This window comes from Sipha flava, unplaced genomic scaffold, assembly GCF_003268045.1.
Source record: "Sipha flava isolate LNK unplaced genomic scaffold, YSA_version1 35a_pilon_pilon, whole genome shotgun sequence".
Classification (NCBI taxonomy): domain Eukaryota; kingdom Metazoa; phylum Arthropoda; class Insecta; order Hemiptera; family Aphididae; genus Sipha; species Sipha flava.
In genome coordinates, this window is record NW_020273058.1 from 807,272 (window position 1) to 829,207 (window position 21,936).

Consider the following 21,936-nt stretch of genomic DNA (forward strand, 5'->3'; position numbering starts at 1 on the left):
AAATAAATAAAACAATACATATTTCAATGTGTTATTATCATTATAGTTAACTTGTAAGTACTAAATGTTTGAAAATTAAATCATATTGATTTGACATTGTGAAGTGGTATTCATGTGTTACATGTTACATGGGCAGTCTTTCCACAACCACATGTGGTTATATAATCAACCCAAAATTATTTAAATTTAAATTGCACTTTTTAAGTTGATTGGTACATACAATTTTGTCTGAAATAACAACAGTTGTATGAGCATAATGATACAAGAACACAAGTCTAATAAATAGACAAGTTTTCTACTCTGAAGTTAAATTATAATAAAAGTTCCACAAATTGTTTACCAATGATAGCCAATTTAAATTGTTGTCAAATACATATTTAATAAAATATATTTTAATAACTTAATAACATAATATTATTATTATTATGTTATGTTAATAACTTAATAATTAGATTATCCAGATTTCATGTGATTACTTTATCGCACACCTATATCAAAATAATAACAACTCAAAAAAACGCTTTTTTCTGGAATGTCGGTTTCGATGGTGGTACCTCGGTATCATTCATTCAATAAAATGTACTTACATTGCCATCCGACGGAGAATATTAAAAATAAAGATAAACCTGTTTTGTTGATTTATGTAATTTCTTTTGTAGAATCCGAATATATGTTTAACTAAAAAAAACCAAATTTTTGAGTTGTTATTGTTTTGACATGGATGTACGATATATATATTGTATCATCTATAGGAGGAGAATAAAAAATTTGATTAGTTATTGAATATGAGGAATTAACTGTACAAACACCTTTGAGGTAGTGTTCAATCAAACAACTTGTAATTTAACACAGTAGTTTTAGTGATTGTATTATTATAAGATAAATTGTCTTATAGTAAAAAAATGCAGTTTTATATATATATAAATAATAATCTTATCAAATAATATGTATATTTAACAAATAAACAAAGTAATAATAAACAATTTTTTTATTAGATAAAAATATATATAAGGATCAATATGTCTTAATTTAAGTATTAAAATCTATTTAACCTAAAAGTACTGGTCCATTTTAATTTAATTAAAGGTTCATAATTATTAATTATCATGAAATTTACTTCCTCTTTAAAAAATATAATTGATCTTCTATTTCAAAAAACTCAACATAACAAATATTTTCATAGAACTATAGCATTTTAGTTGTTAAAATATTTATATTTAATGAATAAATTTTATAATTGTATTTGGAGCTATCAAGTGTGCAAAATCAAATTTTGTAAATAAGAGCTTTTGACACCATCATGGATTATAATTTACCTATAACACTAAATTATAATGATTTATATTATAAAATTACAATATAATTATTAAAAATATTATTATTTGTATAGATTTTTTCCAATAAAAACATTTGTATTATATTTAACAAATTTAAAAGAATTATCAAATTTTTTAACAAGAGGTTTCACTGTATTTCACATATTTATTATTTTTGGAAGCTATGTTTTTACAACTAAAATAATATTTGATGATTAATATTTTCACTTGAAATTGGACTAGATTATTTTTATTAGAGAATTTTATAGTTAAGATTTTATTAATATCAAATTAAAATGTAAAATGTATTTATCCCATGCAGCTACTACATGTCGATGGTGGAGGTGGAGCTGGAGTACTAGGTCCAAATCCACCAAAACGTCTTTGTGGTCTCAGAGTCCTACAATAATAAAAACGTTTTATATTAAAATGTTGCCAAAGAATTAAGTAACAAATAGTATTTCTAACAATTCTATTATTGATGTTATATGAACTGAGGTGGAACTAATTTTTATGAATTACATTTAAGCTAATAGTTAATAACTTTCTATAACAAAAATATTTGAACAATGAAAATATGGATTTAAGAACTTTAAACTTATTTAATTATTAATATTATTTACTAAAACTTATTTATTATTATGCTTACCCACTACTAGAAGAACCTGGCCGTCTGTATGTAACCGAATATTGATTACCCCATCTAGTTGAGTCAGGCCTTACTAAGCTTTGAAAACTGTAAAAAATTTTTTTAATTTTTATGAAAATCAGTGTTTAAGAATATATATTATAATTTGGCTCATTAAAAATTAAACATTACTAATCAACAATTATTTAACCAGCTAAAGATAAATAGTTGATAAATCAAAAAAAAAAAAAAAAATGTGTAGGTAGATAACAAATATTAAATTAGAAAGATTAGCTATATGGTATGACTCTTCATAAACATGTATTGTTATTTCAACTTTGAATAATTATAGTAAAGAGAAACAGAAAATAGCTTAAAATACTGCAATATTAATTTCCATTATATGCACAACATTTATAAGAATTAAAATATAATTATTTTTCAAAAACTACATTATATTTTTCAAATTGAAAAATGCTAAATTAATGCTTAATAAGCAATGAATCAATAGTTTAAGTAATTTAAATAAATACTTGATATATTGCAAAAAAATATCTTTAACGGAAATAGTTAATAATTTGAAACACTTACAAGAATGAAACAAAGTTTATTACACCCCAAAATGAGTCAATAATTTTTTTCTTTATTGGGACTGTTTCTTGTAAACTTCCACCTGAAACATAAAATAAATTAATATTTATATAAAACATTCAGTGTCAGACAATAAAAACATGAATGCATAATTTTAATCATTCACCTATACTAAGAAAATTTAAATTATTATTAAGTGCATGTCCTAAAAGTATAGTTGCATGAATAAGATGGTATAAACTTTAAGTGATTTTGATAACAAACTTTATGAATATAACTCATTACATTTTTTTATAAATAATATAACTCAAATTACTATTAAAATAATTGCATAAGTATAATTCAATAGTACCCTATTTGTTTTTATAATTAATTCATTTTATATATATAAGTTATTGCAAGTTGTAGTTAATTATTTTACAAGTAAATTATTAATGTAATTTAAAATAATTTTAAAGTTTATATTTTTTATTTATAGATTCACATTTCCCACAACTAATGATGAAGTTAGATTTCAAATACTACGGTTGGAAAATATTAATTATTTGTAATTTTAAGTACATAAAGCATATTTTTAAAAATGTTATGTGAAAATTAATAAGAAATTTTAATACATTATACACTAAAGCTAATATTTTTAGGTTTCCTTAAAACTTTGTTAAATTAAGCATTGTTTTAAATAGCATAATTTTTTTTTATTCAAAATGAAATAATAACAATACAATTAATCATATGTATAGAAGAAAATATTGAGTTCAACACTATAATTCCAAACAAAATAATTGTAGTGACCATATATTACTTGTGTAAAGTACATTATATAATTTGATTTAATAGTATTTTTATTTTTTAAATTATTTTTAGAGACTTGCAAGTTTAGTTGACACAGCAATATACCTTATCTACATTCAGTACATTACAACTTGGGTGATAACAAATTGTTTGTATTGTTCGAAAAAAACCAAAATTATAAACAGGTATGCAAAACAAACTTAGAATTTAGAAAGATACAAAAAAACTATTTTAAATATTCAACAGTTTTGTAAATTATAGTGTATATTAATAATTGATTTCATTTTGGTAATAGTGAAGATTATAAATAATTAATTATTTGAAGTAGATAAGTATTGATCATGGAAAGAAATGATTTTTCTACTACTTCTAGATATTAAAAATGAATCTCTTTATAGCCAGAATTAACCATTTAAGAAATAAAATGTGTCTAGTAAACTTAGGACCAATACCGGATTAAACATTTGTGGGCTCCTAGACAATTAAAATTTTGGGCCCTACAAAATTATTTTTTAAATACATCTTTAACATCACTATCCAATAATTAAAATAAATAGCTTTAATAATAACCAACTATTATTAATAAATAAAATCATAGTTATTAAATATCTTTATTTGCAAGAAAAATGAATGAATTATTATATTACTTCTATTTTTTTCAAAATAACTTTATTTTTTTTTCTGCATATAATACCTACAACTTAATATATCTTATATTTTATAATGACTTTTGTCCTATAAATTCGTAAATAAAATATGGTATAATTAAATAAAAAAATTTAGTTTTCCGTTTTCACAGGGCCTCTTAAATGAGTGAGGGCCTAAGACGGGCGCCTACTCTGCCTATTGGGTAATCCAGCACTGCTTAGGATGATCAGATTTAGAAGAAAAATCGATGGACAGTGACATGGTGACAAAATCTCAGACCCTGACACAACTATATAAAATTGCCCACCCACCCTTACAAGAATAACGGGCTCTCATTAAACTGTATTTTTTCTGTGCTCTGTATAAAATTGACCTACAGTTTTGTCATATAATTATGAATACTGATCTGTGGTGATTACTAGTAGATGTATTATAAATAAAATAGGAAGTTGTTGGTACCCATCTCTACCATATATTACTAGGGCTAGCGCGATTGCAATTGCATGCACCCGTTACCACCCCACTATTGGCAGACACAATCGAAAATTATTGTCGTACAGCTCAAAGCAATGATTATATCTGTACCATACGTCGTTTACAACTTACTTTGAGATACGTAAACCATTTCGCTCGGGCGTTCTTGAAACAAATTTCCGGTAATGAGTAGTTAGCGTAAAACAGTTTTCGCGTTCGCCACGGAGTGGAGAGCCAATAGCCCACTACAGAGATCACTTCCGGCCGCCAGAAGCACACGGACAACAACGACGACAAACTAGCTACGCAATGCAAACGTCTCGAACTGACGTGTTGTTTTTATTATTATCAACCGTGGGTCGACTACGGATATTGCAATACGTACCTTATCAAAAAAAAAAACCCACAGATACGGAGGCGTCCGTCCGTCCGTTATCAATGCCACGTAAATGAATTGACCAGCCGTCGGCGACGGCCGACCTTGAAAAAGCCAAACATCTGATCGACTTCAGTTGGATGCATTGTGCCCGTTATCAACGTTTTTAATAATATTAATTATTAAACCCGACATGTATAGGTGTATACATTTTACATGTATGGTCGTGCCGTAATATGTATTTATGTATATATATATAGTTAATTACAAATTACAAAACTCGCGTTAAACGTACGGCGATTGACAAGAGAAAATGAAGGCATTTCATTTTTTTTTGTCGTCACTTACCATTATTTTCTGTTGTTCATCGCCGAACAACTTGTCGTAAACTTACGACTCCGTTCACGACTCTTTTTTTAAATTTGATCTGGACACGGGAAAGTTTCAAAAAAAAATAATTATAAAATAAAATTGAATCGTATTTCGCCACTCGTTTTCTGTTCGCTGACAAATCCGTAAAATCTGTCGAAAATTCCAATCAAAATCTTGGTGAGTTCTGGAATAGTATTTGTACGCAATACTCGTGCGTTGGTCGTTCTCGTATTTTACCTAATTTACTACTGTTCCAATTAATCCGCGGCACATAGTGAATTGACGTTTAGCATCGTCGAATTATAATGTGCCATTTACGTTTATTCTTAAATTTTTTTCCAACTTTTACTATTACTATTATTATTATTATTATTATTATTATTGTTATTTATGAGATAATCATTGAGTAGATAAGTACACAGTGTACTGTTTAGCATGGTGGACGGACTTGTTTATATAATTAGGAGATAGATTTTTAAATAAACATGTTCGTAGTATTTGTATGCATTTGTTATTATTAATAAAGCCTATCATAATTTGATAATTATATTTAGTTATCATAATTGTATAATCCACATGAACAAGTGTAATGTTATTCTCCATGTAAATGTATAGCACATATTATTATTAATAAAATGTCGCTGTATGCATTTGAATGTTAGTAATTTGTGAACTTTTTTTTTCAGATCAAACGGCTTACTGTTTCTAGCTTATGACAATGCAGTTCTTAAGACGACAAAAAAATCAAAAAGAATAGCAAAAATGAATTTTTCTGAAGTGTATGTTTTCATACTTGAATCATAAGGTATTTTTAAGTTTAAATGTGTTCATAAATAACTATATGTATGTATTATATTTTAATGTTATTCTAGATAGAATATATTTTACTTGAAGTTGACTGACAGCTATTATGTAAGTTATCTTTTGAACCGTCTTATAATTAATAAATATGTGTAATTAAGTTTTAATTTTGTTTTAGTTGTAGTAAAATAAACATAGAATGTACAATTGGAAAAATGATGTCTATGGAGGTAATGGAACTGTTCACTGCATTAGAATCCAACCATCCAAAAGAAGTAGAAGATGTAAAACATAAGTTTCATGAACAATTTAATAATAGTAAGAAACTTAAACAAAAATGTAAGTACTAATCTATAAACTAAAATTATGATCATTATTAATAGCACGAGAGCCATGGCTATTGAATGGAATGTATGATTATTTTATGTCAACGGGATCACAAAGAGCTGTAGAAGTATTAGTTGCTGTTAGAGAACCACATGACAAACATCTTTTTGATAAGTATGTTATAATGATTATCAATTATTGTTTTCATTATTTATTGATTGTCAATGTTTATTTGTTCTTTTTATCTAAATACTTGAAATATTGTATTTAGACTTGGTGAGGGCTTACAAAGAGGAAATCGTCTTCAAGCACTTACTTTACTGGGCCATGTAGTAAAAAGGCAACCAACATGGTTAATTAATATAACAAACCATAATTTACTCAAAGAATTAATTAAACTTTTAAAGGTATGAATAATTATAATTATTATAGTAGTATAATTTATATTGTTAATTTATTAATTTATCATTATTTATTTAGACGGAAAGTGAAATAATACCAATAACTAGTGCTTTGCTTGTTCTAAATGTTCTATTGACTGTCATTCCTGCACTAATTTCTTCTTTTCTACCAGAAATTTTTGAAGGATTTAGGTACATATTATTTAATTTGTTTACCATATTTAAATTATTAATTTAAACTAATAATTTAATTTATATTAATTTACCATCTTTGAATGTTTTTAAATATTTTTAGTCGATTGGCTGCATGGAATACTTCACAAAAAAATAGAGTTCCAGAAATACATTTATTCCATCTTCGGATATCGTTGTATGTATTATTTGTTCAGTTGTATAGTATGTATCCATGTTCATTTGTGTTATATCTGAAGCAACAATATAGTGTAGCTGATAACAATTTAGTTTTCACTCATACGATTAAAGTAAGTAATATTTGATAATATTAATTATATTACTATAATTTTTAAATTTTTTTTTTTATTTAGCCTATGGTAGAAACAATGCGTATGCATCCAAGTCTAATTATTAGTTGCAAAGATGTGGAAACATCAACAAATAGGTATGTATAATATAAATTATTTTATCATAATATTATTGTAATAAAAGTTCTTTTTGTCTTAAAATACACTTATGTTTTACAGTACAATTTCTTTAATAGTATAAAATATCATAACTATCAGAAATACATTTTTTTTAACTAACATATTTTTCATTATTATACTTTGAAAATTAATTTCTTCCGATATTTGTAACTGTAGAGGTTTTATAAGCTTTATATTAATACATTATTACATACATTACATTTGTACGCTTATAAAACAAACATTAATAAATACAATTATTTTTATATTTTATGCAATTTATTTTGAACTTCCTTATTTGGTATAATATAATTTAGAATTATTTTTAAATTTGTTCATTATTGTTCATTAGATTTGCATATTTTTATCAACAGGTGGAAGAAAATGGAACAACATGATGTTGTAATGGAATGCACAAGATATACGTTATTAGAAAATGGGGATAAATGTTACCAAAATGCTTCAACTTGGGCTAATACTGGATCAAGTTTTTCGTCAGCACTTGGTAATTTTTAATTTGATATGTATTTTAAAACATTTATATTAATTATTATGTGTTCTTACGAATATTTTATCACTTAAACCCAGTTCACGTTAAAATACAATAGTTCGCGCAGGTGGGCGTAGTCAGTAATACCCCTTCTATTCTGACGCATATCATAGGCAAACCAGTTTTGCAACGATGTATCACATTACAGCCATATAAAATGGGAGCCAATCAGAATGCTTAACGTCGCGTTATCGTGATTGTAAAGTGGGGAGCTAATCAAAACACGGCGTGGGATAACGGAAACTGCGCAGTGGCGTTTTTCTGTAATCGAAAAATGTTTAATTCTCCATTATTCACCTTCGTCTCAGAAACGTATTAATAAATATATATTTATTTAAAATAAATTTTAAATCAATAAATCAATACTATATAATATATAAACAATGAATATATTTCATTTTGCACAAAAATCAAAATGATGTATGATATTTATTAATTGGCTATTGCAGAGGAGAGATTAATATAAAGATTTTTAGAATTTTATAAAACTTCTCATGCATTTTTTTAATCTCCAGCTCTTATTTCTTTAACTTTTGTCAATTTATATTAAACTATTTATACCCGCAGGCTATAAAGATATAGTTAATTTTAATAGTTTCAAAAAAACCTTTCATATATTAATTAATATTGATAAAATAATTAATAATGCTTGTTGTTTAACTGTTATATCTACTAGTGGCAATTATACATGATTGTCAAGAGTAGGGGAGGTGAAAATAAAGGCAACTCCCTCCCGTGAGCATCAATGTATATTATATATATACAATATAAAATATACTTGCAGATTATTGGTATAAATTTATAATAATGTTAATGTATTAATAATATTAACACACTTTAATAGAAATTTATTTAAAAAAAGATATAAATGTATTGGTTTATTGACTTCAAATTTATTTTATAATAATTATATAAAATTTGCAGATAGGTGTTGGTGGGCCAATGATATACTAAATATAAAAAAAACCAAATCCCAAGAGAGCGATACACCTATCTGATATCTAAATAAAACCTCATAAGTTAAATTTTATTTATATAAAAAAAATATTTATAGGTATTAGGTATTATCTACTAATTGAAAAATTATTTTTAAAAATAATATTGAAAAAAATTGTCCCAAGTTGACTTAAAAAAATTAATTGATATTCAAACATTGAATATTATTTCATAATTAGATACTTTTAATGAGATATTATTTAATTTTTTTTTAGATGTGTTAAAATCAAGTATCGGAGCTACTGGGGATATTATCAGTGTAAATAGTATCAGAGATAAAGAATTATGGAGTCCAATGTTAAGTTGTGGAGAGTTTCATAAAGATAGTGTTAAATCAATGCCTACTACTCCTAATATACAGGTAAAATAATGAAAAAGTGATTAAATATTAGCAATTATAGAACATTATTTAATACATTTTTAGACATATTATAATGCTTCACTTTTCAATCATAACGAACATTCACCTCCTGAAGCTGCTATTGAAGCAACTCCTGAGACTACTCCTATCAGGGTAAATATTTATTTGGTTATTGTTTGTTTTATAAATTGCTTATAAGTTAGTTTTAACCTATAAAGTTTATCATGCATTTTGGCTGTTCAACTGAAATTTACTAATACTTATTTATATTACTGTTATATTTACCTTTTTGTAAATCTGTAAATCTGAACGTCTTAAAATTTGTAAATGAATATAGAACACTATACTTTTATAGTGAAACCTTCTTTAATGGATACCTCCAAATTATGGATATTTTTTTCGGGAATGGGGATATTTTCACTACTTTTTTTGTAGGAACCTCTAAGTATGGGACACTAATTAATCGACATTTGAGTTTTCAAAATTAATAATTTTTACTGTAAATTAAGAATGATTGTGAAATGTTTGAATAAAAGTCAATAGTCATTGGAATATTATTGTATCGATGCAATGCTGTGACCATTGCGTTTTCATATTAGTATTTAATTGTTTGTGATGTGAATACAAACATATTTTTCTTATAAATGTTAATTTGTAAGATGTATGTATTTAATTAATGTAAAAGTAACATTATTCTCATTTATATTTTAATTTAATAAAAATAAAATTCCTCCCTTTAAATCAGTGGTTCCCAACTGTTGTGCTATGGCACATTGGTATGTCATAAGCGCCCTTTAAGTGTGCTGCGATAAATTGTTTCATAAGTATGTATTTACCAGCTTATTATTGATATTCGAGATGAAAACTGATCGAACTAATCGTAGATATATATAATATTATTTATTGTAAGTATGTCCTTCGCAGCCATCTTGATCGATCGATTGTATTAATTTATTTCACAATAAATAAACCTCTAATAGAGTAGACTGTAAATAGTATACATATATATATATATAATATGATTCACATAATATATGGATTGGTGTGCCATGAAAATTTTGTTGGAGATGAAGTGTGCTGCATTGTTAAAAAGGTTGAAAACCATTGCTCTAAATAGTAGACATTTCTGAATAGTGGACAAAGTTTTAGCGACCAAAAGTGTCTGGTACTTAGAGGTTTCAATGTATATATTAATTGTAGATCAGTATTATTATTTTTACTATTAAAAAAACATCTTGTTTTCTGTATGTTGTCTTGTAATATTGTATAATTGTACGTAATGTTAACTTTAGAATAAGCAATCAGAAATTTGAATAATTTACAAGTGATATTGTAACTAGCTATTGACGTGTTGGACATATTTTATTTAAATTTATAATAGACTACTAGACACCTTAAGACTGGCACTCTATAAATCTTAGCTTAGTTAAGATTTTACTAGTTGTCAAGATAAATAGTAATTTATTGTTTGATTTTGGTGTTGTGTTGATTATGGGAAGAAATCTACAACAACCAAACTAAGATATTTTGTCCTCTGTATACTCCAAAACTAAACATCATATATTGTTAAGTTAAGAATTTGCAAATCAATGAAATTAAAAATGAATAAGCTGTTTTGATTGATCATATCTATAATTGTGTTTCCTTTGTGTATTTTTTTTATGATATAATATATTTTATAGTATATATTTTATAATTTTATTGATTCATTAGTAGTTTTACATTGTTTTTTTTTTAAACTAAATCTTTTTCTTTTTAGAATTTCTAAATTCATATAATAATTATTTTTAATATAATGAAAAATATAGGAATTTATAATTAGCTTTATTTTTCAATATGTAGCAACACTGTTTTGAGTGCTGAACATTCTTTTTAACTAACTTCAGATATTTGTTATTAATACTTTAAATACTTTGAGTTTTCAACTATTTTGTATGTGTGCTTTTATTAATTAATTTGATTTACTGCTGTATACCAATACATTATACCAACCAAATTATGTTGATTCGTATCATAATTGTTATATTTTTAGCTTTACAATTTATTATAAATCATAATATTATGTAACTCATTATTTCATAATATCATGAGAATGAAATATTATTTTTTTCTTTAATAGGGTTCTTGTTCATTATGTTCCTTGGTTTATTTAGTTTAATGTCTGAATTGATTTTAAAAATTAGAAACTATATGTACTTATTCATTATTAGTTTTATTTTACTTTTCTGTGGTTATGAATTATTTTTATTAATATATTTTTTAAATTTTAAGTTGAATACTAAATGTACAGTCAAAAGTAGGATACTAATTATTTTTTTATTGCATTATATTAAAAATTAAAATATTCTTTTATCAAAATCTCATTAAAAAATATGGCCTAGTTTTAAACATGATTTCTATTTAATTTTGATTTTATTATATATCTATAATTTATCAAAAAAAAAAAAAAAAAAAATAAGCATTATTTGTTATGGTGACTGTAATTCTTCTAAACATTGTTTCTTCTATCGCTTTATTTACGTTGCAAAGTACATGTATTTTGACTTATTCCAAACAATGTTGAAAGGATGTTATATATCAACAATCAAGGTTGCCATCTATAAATTCTACAGTAGTCAGAGCATTGAATTCATTTGGCTTAGAAAATTTATCTAAACGTAATTCATCAACACCAAATTCTCAACCTAGTTCACCATTGAAAAAAGAAGGGTTTGTTTTTCCTTCAGAAGACATCCAATCACAAGCACTTGTCCGTAGAATGGACAGAATGATAATGGAACGTAATCAGGTAGAATTAGGCCAAACTACAAAACAAATAGTGATAGTAAAATGTTATTTATTATTATAAAGATCTCTTTTATTTCATAATTTAAATACTATAACTCATTATTTCAGATCACTGAAACAAGTAAAGATGATTATAGTCCAGAAATCAGAATGTTGGCTCAAATTCAATCAACAAATAATCCCGAAATAATACAAGTAACAATGAATCAAATATTATATTCAAAATTGGTTTTCAAAAATGTTCATTTACTAACAATCTATTAATGTTTACAAGACTGGAGACGAAGATGCTATTGAATGTGATCAACAGAGTAATGGATCACCCTGTCAAAATTTTGAGGGGGGATTGCATATGCCTGATTCTACTTCATTAAAAGAATTTGTAAAAACTGTTCGAACGAGAAGACGTTATCATAGTCAATGTACTCCAGAGAAGACTGTTAATGATACTGGTATAAACATTATATTTATTTAATTTTTTTTTCTTCATTAGTTCTCCATATAGTATTGAAGAATAACATCTATTTAAGTTTATAGTGTAAAATAAAATAATTATTTTAGGACAAAGTACAGGAAGTAGTCCTAAGAAAGGGCCAGAATTTTCATTGCTCAGTAGTGTTAGACGTGCAAATTCATGCCCTGAAATAAAAAAAACAAATGGAAGTAGTATTTCTTCTGGTACTTCACCGTTACAAGAAGAAACTGAAGAAGACCATGGAGATGATATAAACATTAGTAATGGCCATACTAGGGAAGTACCAGTAAGTTTATTGACATTTTTATTGTTCATTTTAATTAAATTTATTAAAAAACATACATTTTTTTATTTTATTTTTTTATAGGAAAATAATCTAAAAGTAGATAATCATGAAACTAGAGTACTGACTGTGTCTACTCAAACAGAACATATTTTACCTTATGAACATTTGTTTTACAGTATATTTCCTGCATATAATGATCCAAACAGTAGTAGGTTTTAAATTACCTTATTTAGACATTTTTCTTCATATTTTATTATATTAGCTAAACAATTTTCATTTTTATTACAGGCATTAAAAGTCAACAAAACAATAGTCAAGAGGATGAATCTTTATCTTTAATTGAAAAGTATGTACGGACATCGTCTATAGTACTTCATCATCGTCAAACTGCACAATCTTGTGATGATATTAAATTACTTCAAGATCAAATCACCTTGTTGACTTTACAATTACAATTTGAACGTAACCGTAGGGAAGTTCATGCTGAACGTAACCGGAGACTTTTAGGTAAATCGCGAAGTAGTCGAGCACTTGATGAACATAATTCAGCTTTAGTAAGTAATTTATTAAATATTAAAAATAAAAATAAATTATTTTACTTTTATAAACCATGCATTAAAATGTATTTTCAGAAAGATCAGGTTTTGATGCTACAGGTTGAACTGGAGCAAGTAACATCAGGATTTGAGAAATTCAGACAAAACTCATTAAAGCAAGTTAATGAACTTAAAGATAGTGTATCACATTGGCAAAATGAAGTTAGAATGTGTTTATTATAGTAATTGTTGCTTTAATCTAATTAATTTATTACTTGCTAATAATTTAGTGTTTAAAATATCAAGAGGAAACTAAAGAAGCTAAGAACAATTGCTTAAAATTAGACCAACTTTATAATGGGGAGAGAGTAAAGACTGCTGATGTTACTAAAGTTAGTTTGATAATGATAATTTATTTTTCTTTGAAGATTAATGTTATTGTTGTTATATTTGTAGCAATTATCTGAAACTAAAGCAGAGCTGTTCAATACTTTAAGTGAATTAACTATTGTGCAAGCTGCAGCTGATATTAGTAAAGAACTAAAAAATACAGTGACAAATTTGCAACGCGAACTAGTCATGTGTGGTGAGATACAATCTCGACAGCGAGATGTAGTTACTCATGTAAATGCTCTTAGGTATGATGCCACTAATGCTATGTTGAGTCAAGAATCATACAAACATAATTTAAATGGTATGTTTGAGGGAAAATAATACATTTTGATAAATAATTAATAATTTAAATATATGCTTTTAATACCATTTTAAACTTTACTTAAATTATCTTAACCTTTAATATTTCATTAAATTAAATGTTTTTTTTTTCAGTAAAATATGAAATATACTTTAATTATGTTGTTCAATATTAATTTATTGATGGTACATTTTTGTTTACAGAGCTTCAAGACATGTTGTATCATAAGTCTGCATTATTGGAAGCATCTAATGCTCGCATTGCTGATCTAGAAGTGAAATTAAATACTAAGGATGCTTGTATGCAAAAAGATAAAAATGAAATAGAGTTGATAAAAGAACAATGTAATAAACAACTATCTGCATTAAAAGAAGAATGTAGGGTTTTGAAAGAAATGAAATGTCAGTATGAAGAAAATAAGGAAGAAGAGTATTTTAAGAAAAAATTTCTTGAAGACTTACCTAAATTTAGTTCTGACATGGTTATGGTTGACTCAAATGCTTCAGTTAGTGATCAAGATGCAAAATTTAGGCTTAGTATGATGGTGGATGAAGGAAATTGTGATGACGCCTCTGTTTTAACTCCAAAGTAAATACAAATTATTATTATTGTTATTGGATGTACTGTGTTCAGCATGATAATTTGACTTATAATTATATAAAGTATTAATATATATTTATAATTGATAAAATACTGGTCATTTAATGTATTAATTATTAAAATAATTCCTGGAATTTTTCATTGTAATACATAATTTATTGTTATGTATTCAATATTAATCCTCTCATTGTTCTTAGGTGATGTTAATTTGTATGTTTTATATTTTTTGTTTTAACTATGATGACATGTTGAACAAATAAAACACCTGATTGCAAATGATATTAAAGAAAAAATGTTTATTATATTTTTAAATTTTGTACAAATTACTATTTATATCAATAATAGTAGTTCTTGTTTATATTTAACTCCTTAGTAAAAATTTCCTTAATCCTTGATTTAGAAAATATTTAATAAAAACAACAGTTAAATTCAATAGCTTTAAAAAATATTTGTGTTGTAAGTATGGTTGACTATTGTTGATAAGTAATAAAAACTATATTTATTATGATTAAACGAGCGTGCCCAATTACAATAACTTTGAGGAAACATAAAATATATATATGAATTTATTGCTCATTATTGAAATTTTATTATATTTTATCGATCAATGTTTGTGTACTTAAATATAGAAAAAAAATTCAATATTTTCTTTGACATATTAAAAATAATTTAAACGTTTTACAAATTTCATCATTATTCATGTAATTCTAATCCATTTTAATCTGTTTTCAGGTAAAAATTTGATCTCAATTGGACACATAACATCATTAATAAAATGGATTTTAGTGTTCTGTATACAAGGATACTTCAATTAATTAATGCCTAAATTTTCATTGAATAATTATTATTTACATTAACTATAAATTTATTTTCCAACACTAATTGTTTTTAAGTTTAAATGTTAATATTTTTTAATTGTGGCATTAGTAAAGTTATTTCATACAATATTGTTACTATTTAACTTCATGAATATATAGTATAAAATACTACAATTTTGTATTATATACAAGCATATGCATATAACTAGTTGAATGATATAAAGTAAAATATTAAAATGTCTTGTTTGATACTTGAATTTAATTATTGTATTATTTTCTTCATAGTATTTTTTACTTAAATTATTCATTTTTATATTTATGATTTAAATTAATTAATTTGAATGAACTATTGTTTCAAATTAATAACCATATACATTGTGCACATGTTAAATATGTAATTATAGAAGTCTTTAGAGAGATAAAATGCATTATTGCGAATGAAGAGATTATATTTTTGGGTTGTAATATATTTATTAAATTGCTAAAATGTTTTTAATGGAACAAGAATTAAATTTGAAAATAATTGTAACGTGGTTAATCAATATTTTATATTTTGTGGCTATTCGAAACATGGTTTAGTGAAACAATATTATAACTAGCATTTTATATAAGTTTTAATTTCAATTAAACATTTTAATCGATGAACACTGAATTATTGTTCATAACTATTGTTTTTTCACAAACAAATAACTTGCGTGAAATCTATTTACCTTAAATGTAAAATGTAAATGGATTAATGTTTTCAATAAATGTTATTTTATATGTTACTTGTTTGTTTGATTGATATTTTCTCTCGTGTTCCTTTACTGTGCCTGCGTACATTTAAGATAGAGTCTGACCCACCCAGTCCCCTCCTACCACGTGCTTGTTTCCATCACATTGTACGTCATTATAATACATTATACTGCGATGATGATGGATGCGGTTGTATGTATGTAAATAATTGTGCTATATATTTCGTTGGACGGCAACACCTTGTTTACTCATTCGGTGGACGTCCTTGAGCACTTGGACGAGACGGACACGGCTGACGATGCCATTGGCCAGTTTTTGGTCCGTCACGCCGACACTAAATGTCACCGAGTCGCAGGGTCGGATTATTGTCATAATTAAAGACCTCATTTATAAGAATTTTAAATCATAAAATATAGGTACATGCAAAGATGCACTAAAAAAAATCAAAAAATGCAAAACATGTAAAATACAATTTCAATTTTTATTAAATTGTATATTTGATTTTAATTTTGCAGTGTTAATTGTTTAATTTTTGCTCTACAGTTCTGAGAGGTCCCTTCTTCGATCGTTCCGCAGTGTATTTCTTCGAAAACTTCGAGATTTCTCGATCTAAAAAAATTTGTTAAGGCGGTGTGGACTTAATTGTGAGCGTTATCGCGTAAAAGTTCCGTCTTGGGGCAGGATCCTCGGATGTGCGGCAATGTTTTAACGATTTTATTTTCATTGCAGGACGGATTTCTGCAATGGGAGATGACAATTTTGAATGATTCGCCAGTCGCTAGAAATCGAAGGGTTACAGCTAGTCTTTCTTGTACTGATATAGGTTTTCTTAAACCTGTTTATTTTTTGGCAATTTTATGTCCGATAAGTATAATTAGCAAATCAAAATCTGTTGACGTCATTTCTCATAAAATTTTGAAATTTTCCATTTATTTCTTGAGTCTTTAAATCGTCTAATAGAGTATTTCCATCCAGTATTTCTGCCCGTTGTGTGTATAAATGCGTAGTCCACCATCGTCTTTGTCTTTTACTCTTCTTCTTAAGTGTGAGATGAATATAAATATATGCAGCAGCAGCTAATTGAAGAGACATTATTCGACACAGTGTAAATCGACACTGAAGTTTATTTCGATAATAAATAGAAAAATGGAAACGACATGTAACAAGGCTTTAATTTCTATTGTAACAGTAACAGTTCGTCAAATTGATACGCGTTGTATGTTCACCGTTTTGAAACGGTACCAATAACGCATAGCTTTGAAGTGTTGTACGCGGGTATACAGCCGTATCTAGCGTATAGCTTACAATTTGACAAATATAAATAGTAAAACTTTTAATTATATTTATGACGTCATTCGGTATCGGATATATTATTATTTTTCTATTATTTTTTTTTTTTTTTATGAAAAATTCAAATTTGTTTTCATTTAACAAGTTTTCATTAGAAAAGTCGGATCACGAAGACTATATGAATTCGTGGATGATAAATCATAGATCAGCAGAAGACAATAGGAGTAAATTATGTCAACCAGATGTAGATCCGAATAGTGAAAACAAAACAAGTCTTTGAAGAATACTGATGTAAAAAAAAAAAATAACCATGATCTATTTTTTTTTTTTTTTTTATTAAATTTTTTTGTCAATGCGACACTAATAAAAATGATATAAAATATAAGCGAAGCTTAAATTTTTTTTGTATGTTATGTTACAAATGTATACCATAAACACGTGCTTTCTAACTTTAAAAATAGATAGAGATATGAAGAGTGGTTAAATTAAAAATTAATAACCACTTAATAAAATAATTACTCCATTTGTTTAGCATGTAGTAATACTATAGAATAAATACAAAAGTATAATATTCTATCAGGTTTTAAGTGAATACAAGTAAAGTGAATAGTGTTCGAGCGAAGCGAGAAAAATTTTTTTTGGTTTCTACCATATGATAGTTACTAGGTAGGTACATGAAATAAGACGTATACCCATGATTTATTTTAGCAATACATCACTGCCTATAACTGTTGTATATTATACTTCACTATATTTATGTAGTAAATTTATTTAAGTAGTTTGGGTAGATATGTTGTATTCCTACTCAAATACTCAATTGACTCATTGTTAAATAAATATTATATTATTCTAAAACATTATAACAATCTTACCTAAATTTTAAAAAATTTTCTTTTTATTATTAAATAATTGTGTGTAAAGTGTAGTTTATTTCAGGCTAGGACTAGGGCCCCCCAAATTTATGTAAACCTTGGGGCCCGTTTGCGTGGTACACTCTGCACACATGTTATGTATCGATATTACAATAATATTTTGCATATTCGTAACTATTGGTGATTGAATCTGTTTGTCAATTGTTTATAGTCATAGAAGAATATCTATTTGATTTATATGAAGTGTTAAATCATTTTCTAAACCTCCACACTAATTGAGCATTCATATCAGATTCGACTGAAATAAATTACTACATTTATTCAGATTTTGATTAGTGTTCTCAGTTTTGTTTTGAAACAGAGAAGTCTTTGGTATTTTTTCAGGACTACAACTTGAGATCAGAATAATATTCTAAAGATGAACAGTGTACCAGTTGTGTCCAACCTTACTAGCACAGGAGTTGCAACGATACGATACAACGGCACCAGCTATGCCACTGTGTTTCCGGCATTACCGTCCTTAAAGACGTTGGACAACATAAGGACCAAACGTCAGAGTGCAGTGTCTGCAAAACAGATTAAAGTTAAAACTTCAACTGTAAATGAAGTAATTCATGAAGTCATTTTAATAATATTTAATTAGTATCAGAACGATAAACATGATTACATGTCTTTGGGATTGTAATGTGACCGATGCGTTATTACGATTATAACCATGTAGTCAGTTCAGGACAGTGGCATAACATACGGGGGGTTCCCGGGTTCAAACCCCCCTCAGGGCCGAAAAAAAAAGAAAATTGTTTTATTATTGATGACTTGTAATATATTCGTAGTTTCATTATTACGCTTTGACTTAAAATATACTACTATACAAATATTATGATGATTAAATAATTATATTGATAGGTGTTTGAAAAGTTTTGTTAACTATGCTGTTTTTATATTCCAATAGCTATTAATTTACTGTAATGTAAAAGTAAACTGTAAATTGGTAAAAAAGTTGTATAAAATAATATCTGTTTATAGCAGTTTTTCTTATTTATCTTCTTTATCTGTGCAACGAAAAAAAAAAGATAACGATTATTTTTATTAATATTTTAACAATATTTTCTTTCTGTATGAATAGTTAAGCTTTAAAAAGTTTTTGTGAATTTATATCTGGAGTAAAAATAAAATAAAAACATAGTTTTTATTCAGTACAATTTGTAGGTATTTACAATAACTGCCGAAAATTGTAATATTGGAGAGTGTAAACCATGCGCGGGAGAAAAATATAAAGATGTACTTAGAAAAATTGCTATACAAACTAATGTGGAAGTAGAGATTAGCACATCAAAAAATATGGAATCGACTTTTCTCGTCAGGGGAAAAAGAGTTAACGTTGATCAAGCGAAACTTAAGATCATCGCTTTTTTCCAAACCCAAGTAAATTATTTGTAATTAAGTATATTTTTGTGCGCAAATTATAAATGAATTATGAATTATATATATATTTTTTTTAATATTTTAATACTTAAATGTGTATAATAAAAAATTGACGAATCATTTGTTATTTTATAGTTTTTTGTACGCATAAATAATTATAATAATATTTTTTTCTTTAGAACATTACTCGTACTATTAATATTGCTAAGGAACATCATGGTAAATTAATGGGTAAAAAAGGAGCGTTCCGAAAAGATATCGAATTACGTACCGGAGCACGTATACATATACCTAGCATTAAAAATACGTCCGAGATTATTAATGTTACCGGAACAAGAAATAGTACGGCAAAAGCAATAAAAGTATGTAGCAAAAATATGTATCAACGAATCGAAATATAAATTTTTTTAATTATATCCCGTATGATTGTGGTAACCACTAAAACCATTCATTGAAATTTTAAAAACGTAGATATTATTTAAAACATTTGAGTTATTCTAAATCTAAATTCATGTATCACTCGGTTAGTGATTTGTGTACAGTCAAAACCATTATCACAATCAATTTGAAATTTTGGGCAAATATAAATTACTTGTTACTATTTATAAAAGTGGTAAGGAAAGATTGTTGCACAGTTTTGTGCATAGAACTAGTTATATAAATTTTTTCATTTTTCGATTATCTAAGGGGATATTTAGTCTTGTTTAATATGATAAATTTAATAAATAATGATCGAAATATTTGTAAACTAATATCGTAAGAATATCAATGTAAATAAAAATTGTAAGAATTTGATGGTTTTGCCCTTTCTTCGAACTAAAAGATATTTTTTGCATCAAAAACAAATTGATCAAACTTAATATAGTCAAATCTCTCGCGGGTATCGATATCCGATAAGAGGTTATCCTCAGTGATGAGATGGACCATTTAACTATGTTATATATATAAAATCATTGTATACTTAACTGTAATTTTTCTGGCTAATAAATATATATTATTACTATTAATTAAATTCTTAATAAATACTTGAAAATATCATGAACTGTATGTGGATAAAATTATTGAAATTCAACAAAAAATCTGAAAATGTACTACAACTTTCCATTATATATGTATCTTAATAGTTACTAAAAAATTAGCGTTATGTTAAAAAATAAATTTATAATCATTTGAAAATTGAATGTTAACAAAAATCGATTCATTAAAAATTAATTTTTAATACATTAGGTTTAATTTTTTACAGAATTTCTGTTGAGAATTTTTTTTTAAAAGAATTTATCTTGTCCCAAAAAAATGTACAAGTCTTATGTATTAACAAAATTGGGTATTTCAACAAATTTCCATCATGTAGTTTCATTCGTGGTTTTCTAACAATTTAAATTATTATTAGGAATTGGAGGAAATTATATTGAAGTTAAAAAATGTAAGTGAAAAAGAAATTTTAATTGATCAACGTCATCATGGAGCTATGATCGGAGTTAAGGGTAAAAACGTTATAAAACTTCAAGAAACCTTTAACGTTAAAATTACATTTCCTAGTCCAGGTAATTAATAATGTTGATATATTTGTTTTTTCGCATTTTGTTTATTAATAAATAATATTTGGTTCGATATTTTAGCCGCGACTAAAAACAATTTAGTCAAAATACGAGGTTTGAAAGACGATGTAAATAAAGCGTTTCAATCAATATCTGAATTGGCTAAGGCATTGGATGAGTCTTTAAAATTTCTCAAACCTGGTGCTGGAAATAAAGTTGTGATTAATGATAGCAAATCAAATTCCTGTTAAATGTTGATTATTATTATAAAAGATTGATGTATTCATGTTGACATATTGTTATGTAATATTTATTAAAATAATAATTATATAAAACATTATATTTTGTGCATTTTATATAAATATACCTATAATGGATTTCAAAATTATTATGGGACCTACTTTTTAGTGTTTACTTCCGGAATCAAAAGTCTGCGCACGTCTATGTTTCTTTCTACCATTAACCAATATGTAGTCGAAGCAGCCATTGTAAATCTAGAAGAGTTTTTTCACAATGCTCCAACGGCTGCGATCACTAATCCTTAAACATATACTGAACCCAAGGGTGCCCATATGGAGGGAGGGGGCTAGAGAGGGACATGTCACC

At 26.1% G+C, this 21,936-nt stretch overlaps 3 protein-coding genes across 6 annotated transcripts; 2 read left to right on the top strand and 1 right to left on the bottom strand.

Annotated features, from left to right (window-relative positions):
• Nucleotides 1–1,552: 1,552 nt before the first annotated feature.
• Nucleotides 1,553–4,825, bottom strand: LOC112687635 (selenoprotein K-like). Its single transcript, XM_025560463.1, has 4 exons — nt 4,582–4,825; nt 2,536–2,617; nt 1,966–2,052; nt 1,553–1,716 (listed from the first exon to the last, which is right to left on the bottom strand). Exons 1-4 carry the CDS (start codon nt 4,598–4,600, stop codon nt 1,626–1,628), a joined length of 279 nt encoding a protein of 92 aa, XP_025416248.1. The 5' UTR covers nt 4,601–4,825; the 3' UTR covers nt 1,553–1,625.
• A 198-nt stretch (nt 4,826–5,023) lies between these two features.
• On the top strand, nt 5,024–15,551 carry LOC112687634 (hamartin). Of its 4 annotated transcripts, none has more exons than XM_025560459.1 (23): nt 5,024–5,374; nt 5,884–6,002; nt 6,070–6,109; nt 6,177–6,316; nt 6,382–6,499; nt 6,597–6,732; nt 6,806–6,918; nt 7,022–7,208; nt 7,272–7,345; nt 7,742–7,872; nt 9,129–9,274; nt 9,338–9,427; nt 11,841–12,062; nt 12,170–12,256; nt 12,336–12,513; nt 12,623–12,822; nt 12,904–13,030; nt 13,111–13,376; nt 13,455–13,580; nt 13,649–13,750; nt 13,815–14,052; nt 14,256–14,640; nt 15,385–15,551. In XM_025560459.1, the coding sequence occupies exons 4-23, from the start codon at nt 6,214–6,216 to the stop codon at nt 15,386–15,388; spliced, it is 3,033 nt and encodes a 1,010-aa protein (XP_025416244.1). In that variant the 5' UTR covers nt 5,024–5,374; nt 5,884–6,002; nt 6,070–6,109; nt 6,177–6,213; the 3' UTR covers nt 15,389–15,551. The 4 variants fall into 4 exon arrangements, with proteins under 4 accessions (XP_025416244.1, XP_025416246.1, XP_025416247.1 ...); XM_025560461.1 differs by having other exon boundaries at nt 6,074–6,109; nt 15,385–15,473; XM_025560460.1 differs by lacking the exon at nt 5,024–5,374 and adding an exon at nt 5,675–5,806 and having other exon boundaries at nt 15,385–15,473.
• Nucleotides 15,552–19,536: 3,985 nt separating this feature from the next.
• LOC112687587 (vigilin-like) lies at nt 19,537–21,581 on the top strand. Its single transcript, XM_025560382.1, has 4 exons — nt 19,537–19,792; nt 19,972–20,154; nt 21,183–21,336; nt 21,412–21,581. Exons 1-4 carry the CDS (start codon nt 19,709–19,711, stop codon nt 21,579–21,581), a joined length of 591 nt encoding a protein of 196 aa, XP_025416167.1. The 5' UTR covers nt 19,537–19,708.
• The last annotated feature ends 355 nt before the right edge of the window (nt 21,582–21,936 follow it).

What these genes read in the sequence shown, in the direction of transcription:
- LOC112687635 (XM_025560463.1), bottom strand. An exon ending in ATAAACTTTGTTTCATTCTT is followed by an intron (nt 2,053 to 2,535) that starts GTAAGTGTTTCA and finishes AATTTTTTACAG; the next exon opens with TTTTCAAAGCTTAGTAAGGC. An exon ending in CCAGGTTCTTCTAGTAGTGG is followed by an intron (nt 1,717 to 1,965) that starts GTAAGCATAATA and finishes TTATTATTGTAG; the next exon opens with GACTCTGAGACCACAAAGAC.
- LOC112687634 (XM_025560459.1), top strand. Translation starts at nt 6,214, where the DNA reads ATGATGTCTATGGAGGTAATGGAACTGTTCACTGCATTAGAATCCAAC. An exon ending in AATTAATTAAACTTTTAAAG is followed by an intron (nt 6,733 to 6,805) that starts GTATGAATAATT and finishes TTATTTATTTAG; the next exon opens with ACGGAAAGTGAAATAATACC. An exon ending in GAAATTTTTGAAGGATTTAG is followed by an intron (nt 6,919 to 7,021) that starts GTACATATTATT and finishes AAATATTTTTAG; the next exon opens with TCGATTGGCTGCATGGAATA.
- LOC112687587 (XM_025560382.1), top strand. Translation starts at nt 19,709, where the DNA reads ATGGAATCGACTTTTCTCGTCAGGGGAAAAAGAGTTAACGTTGATCAA. An exon ending in GTACGGCAAAAGCAATAAAA is followed by an intron (nt 20,155 to 21,182) that starts GTATGTAGCAAA and finishes AATTATTATTAG; the next exon opens with GAATTGGAGGAAATTATATT. An exon ending in AATTACATTTCCTAGTCCAG is followed by an intron (nt 21,337 to 21,411) that starts GTAATTAATAAT and finishes TCGATATTTTAG; the next exon opens with CCGCGACTAAAAACAATTTA.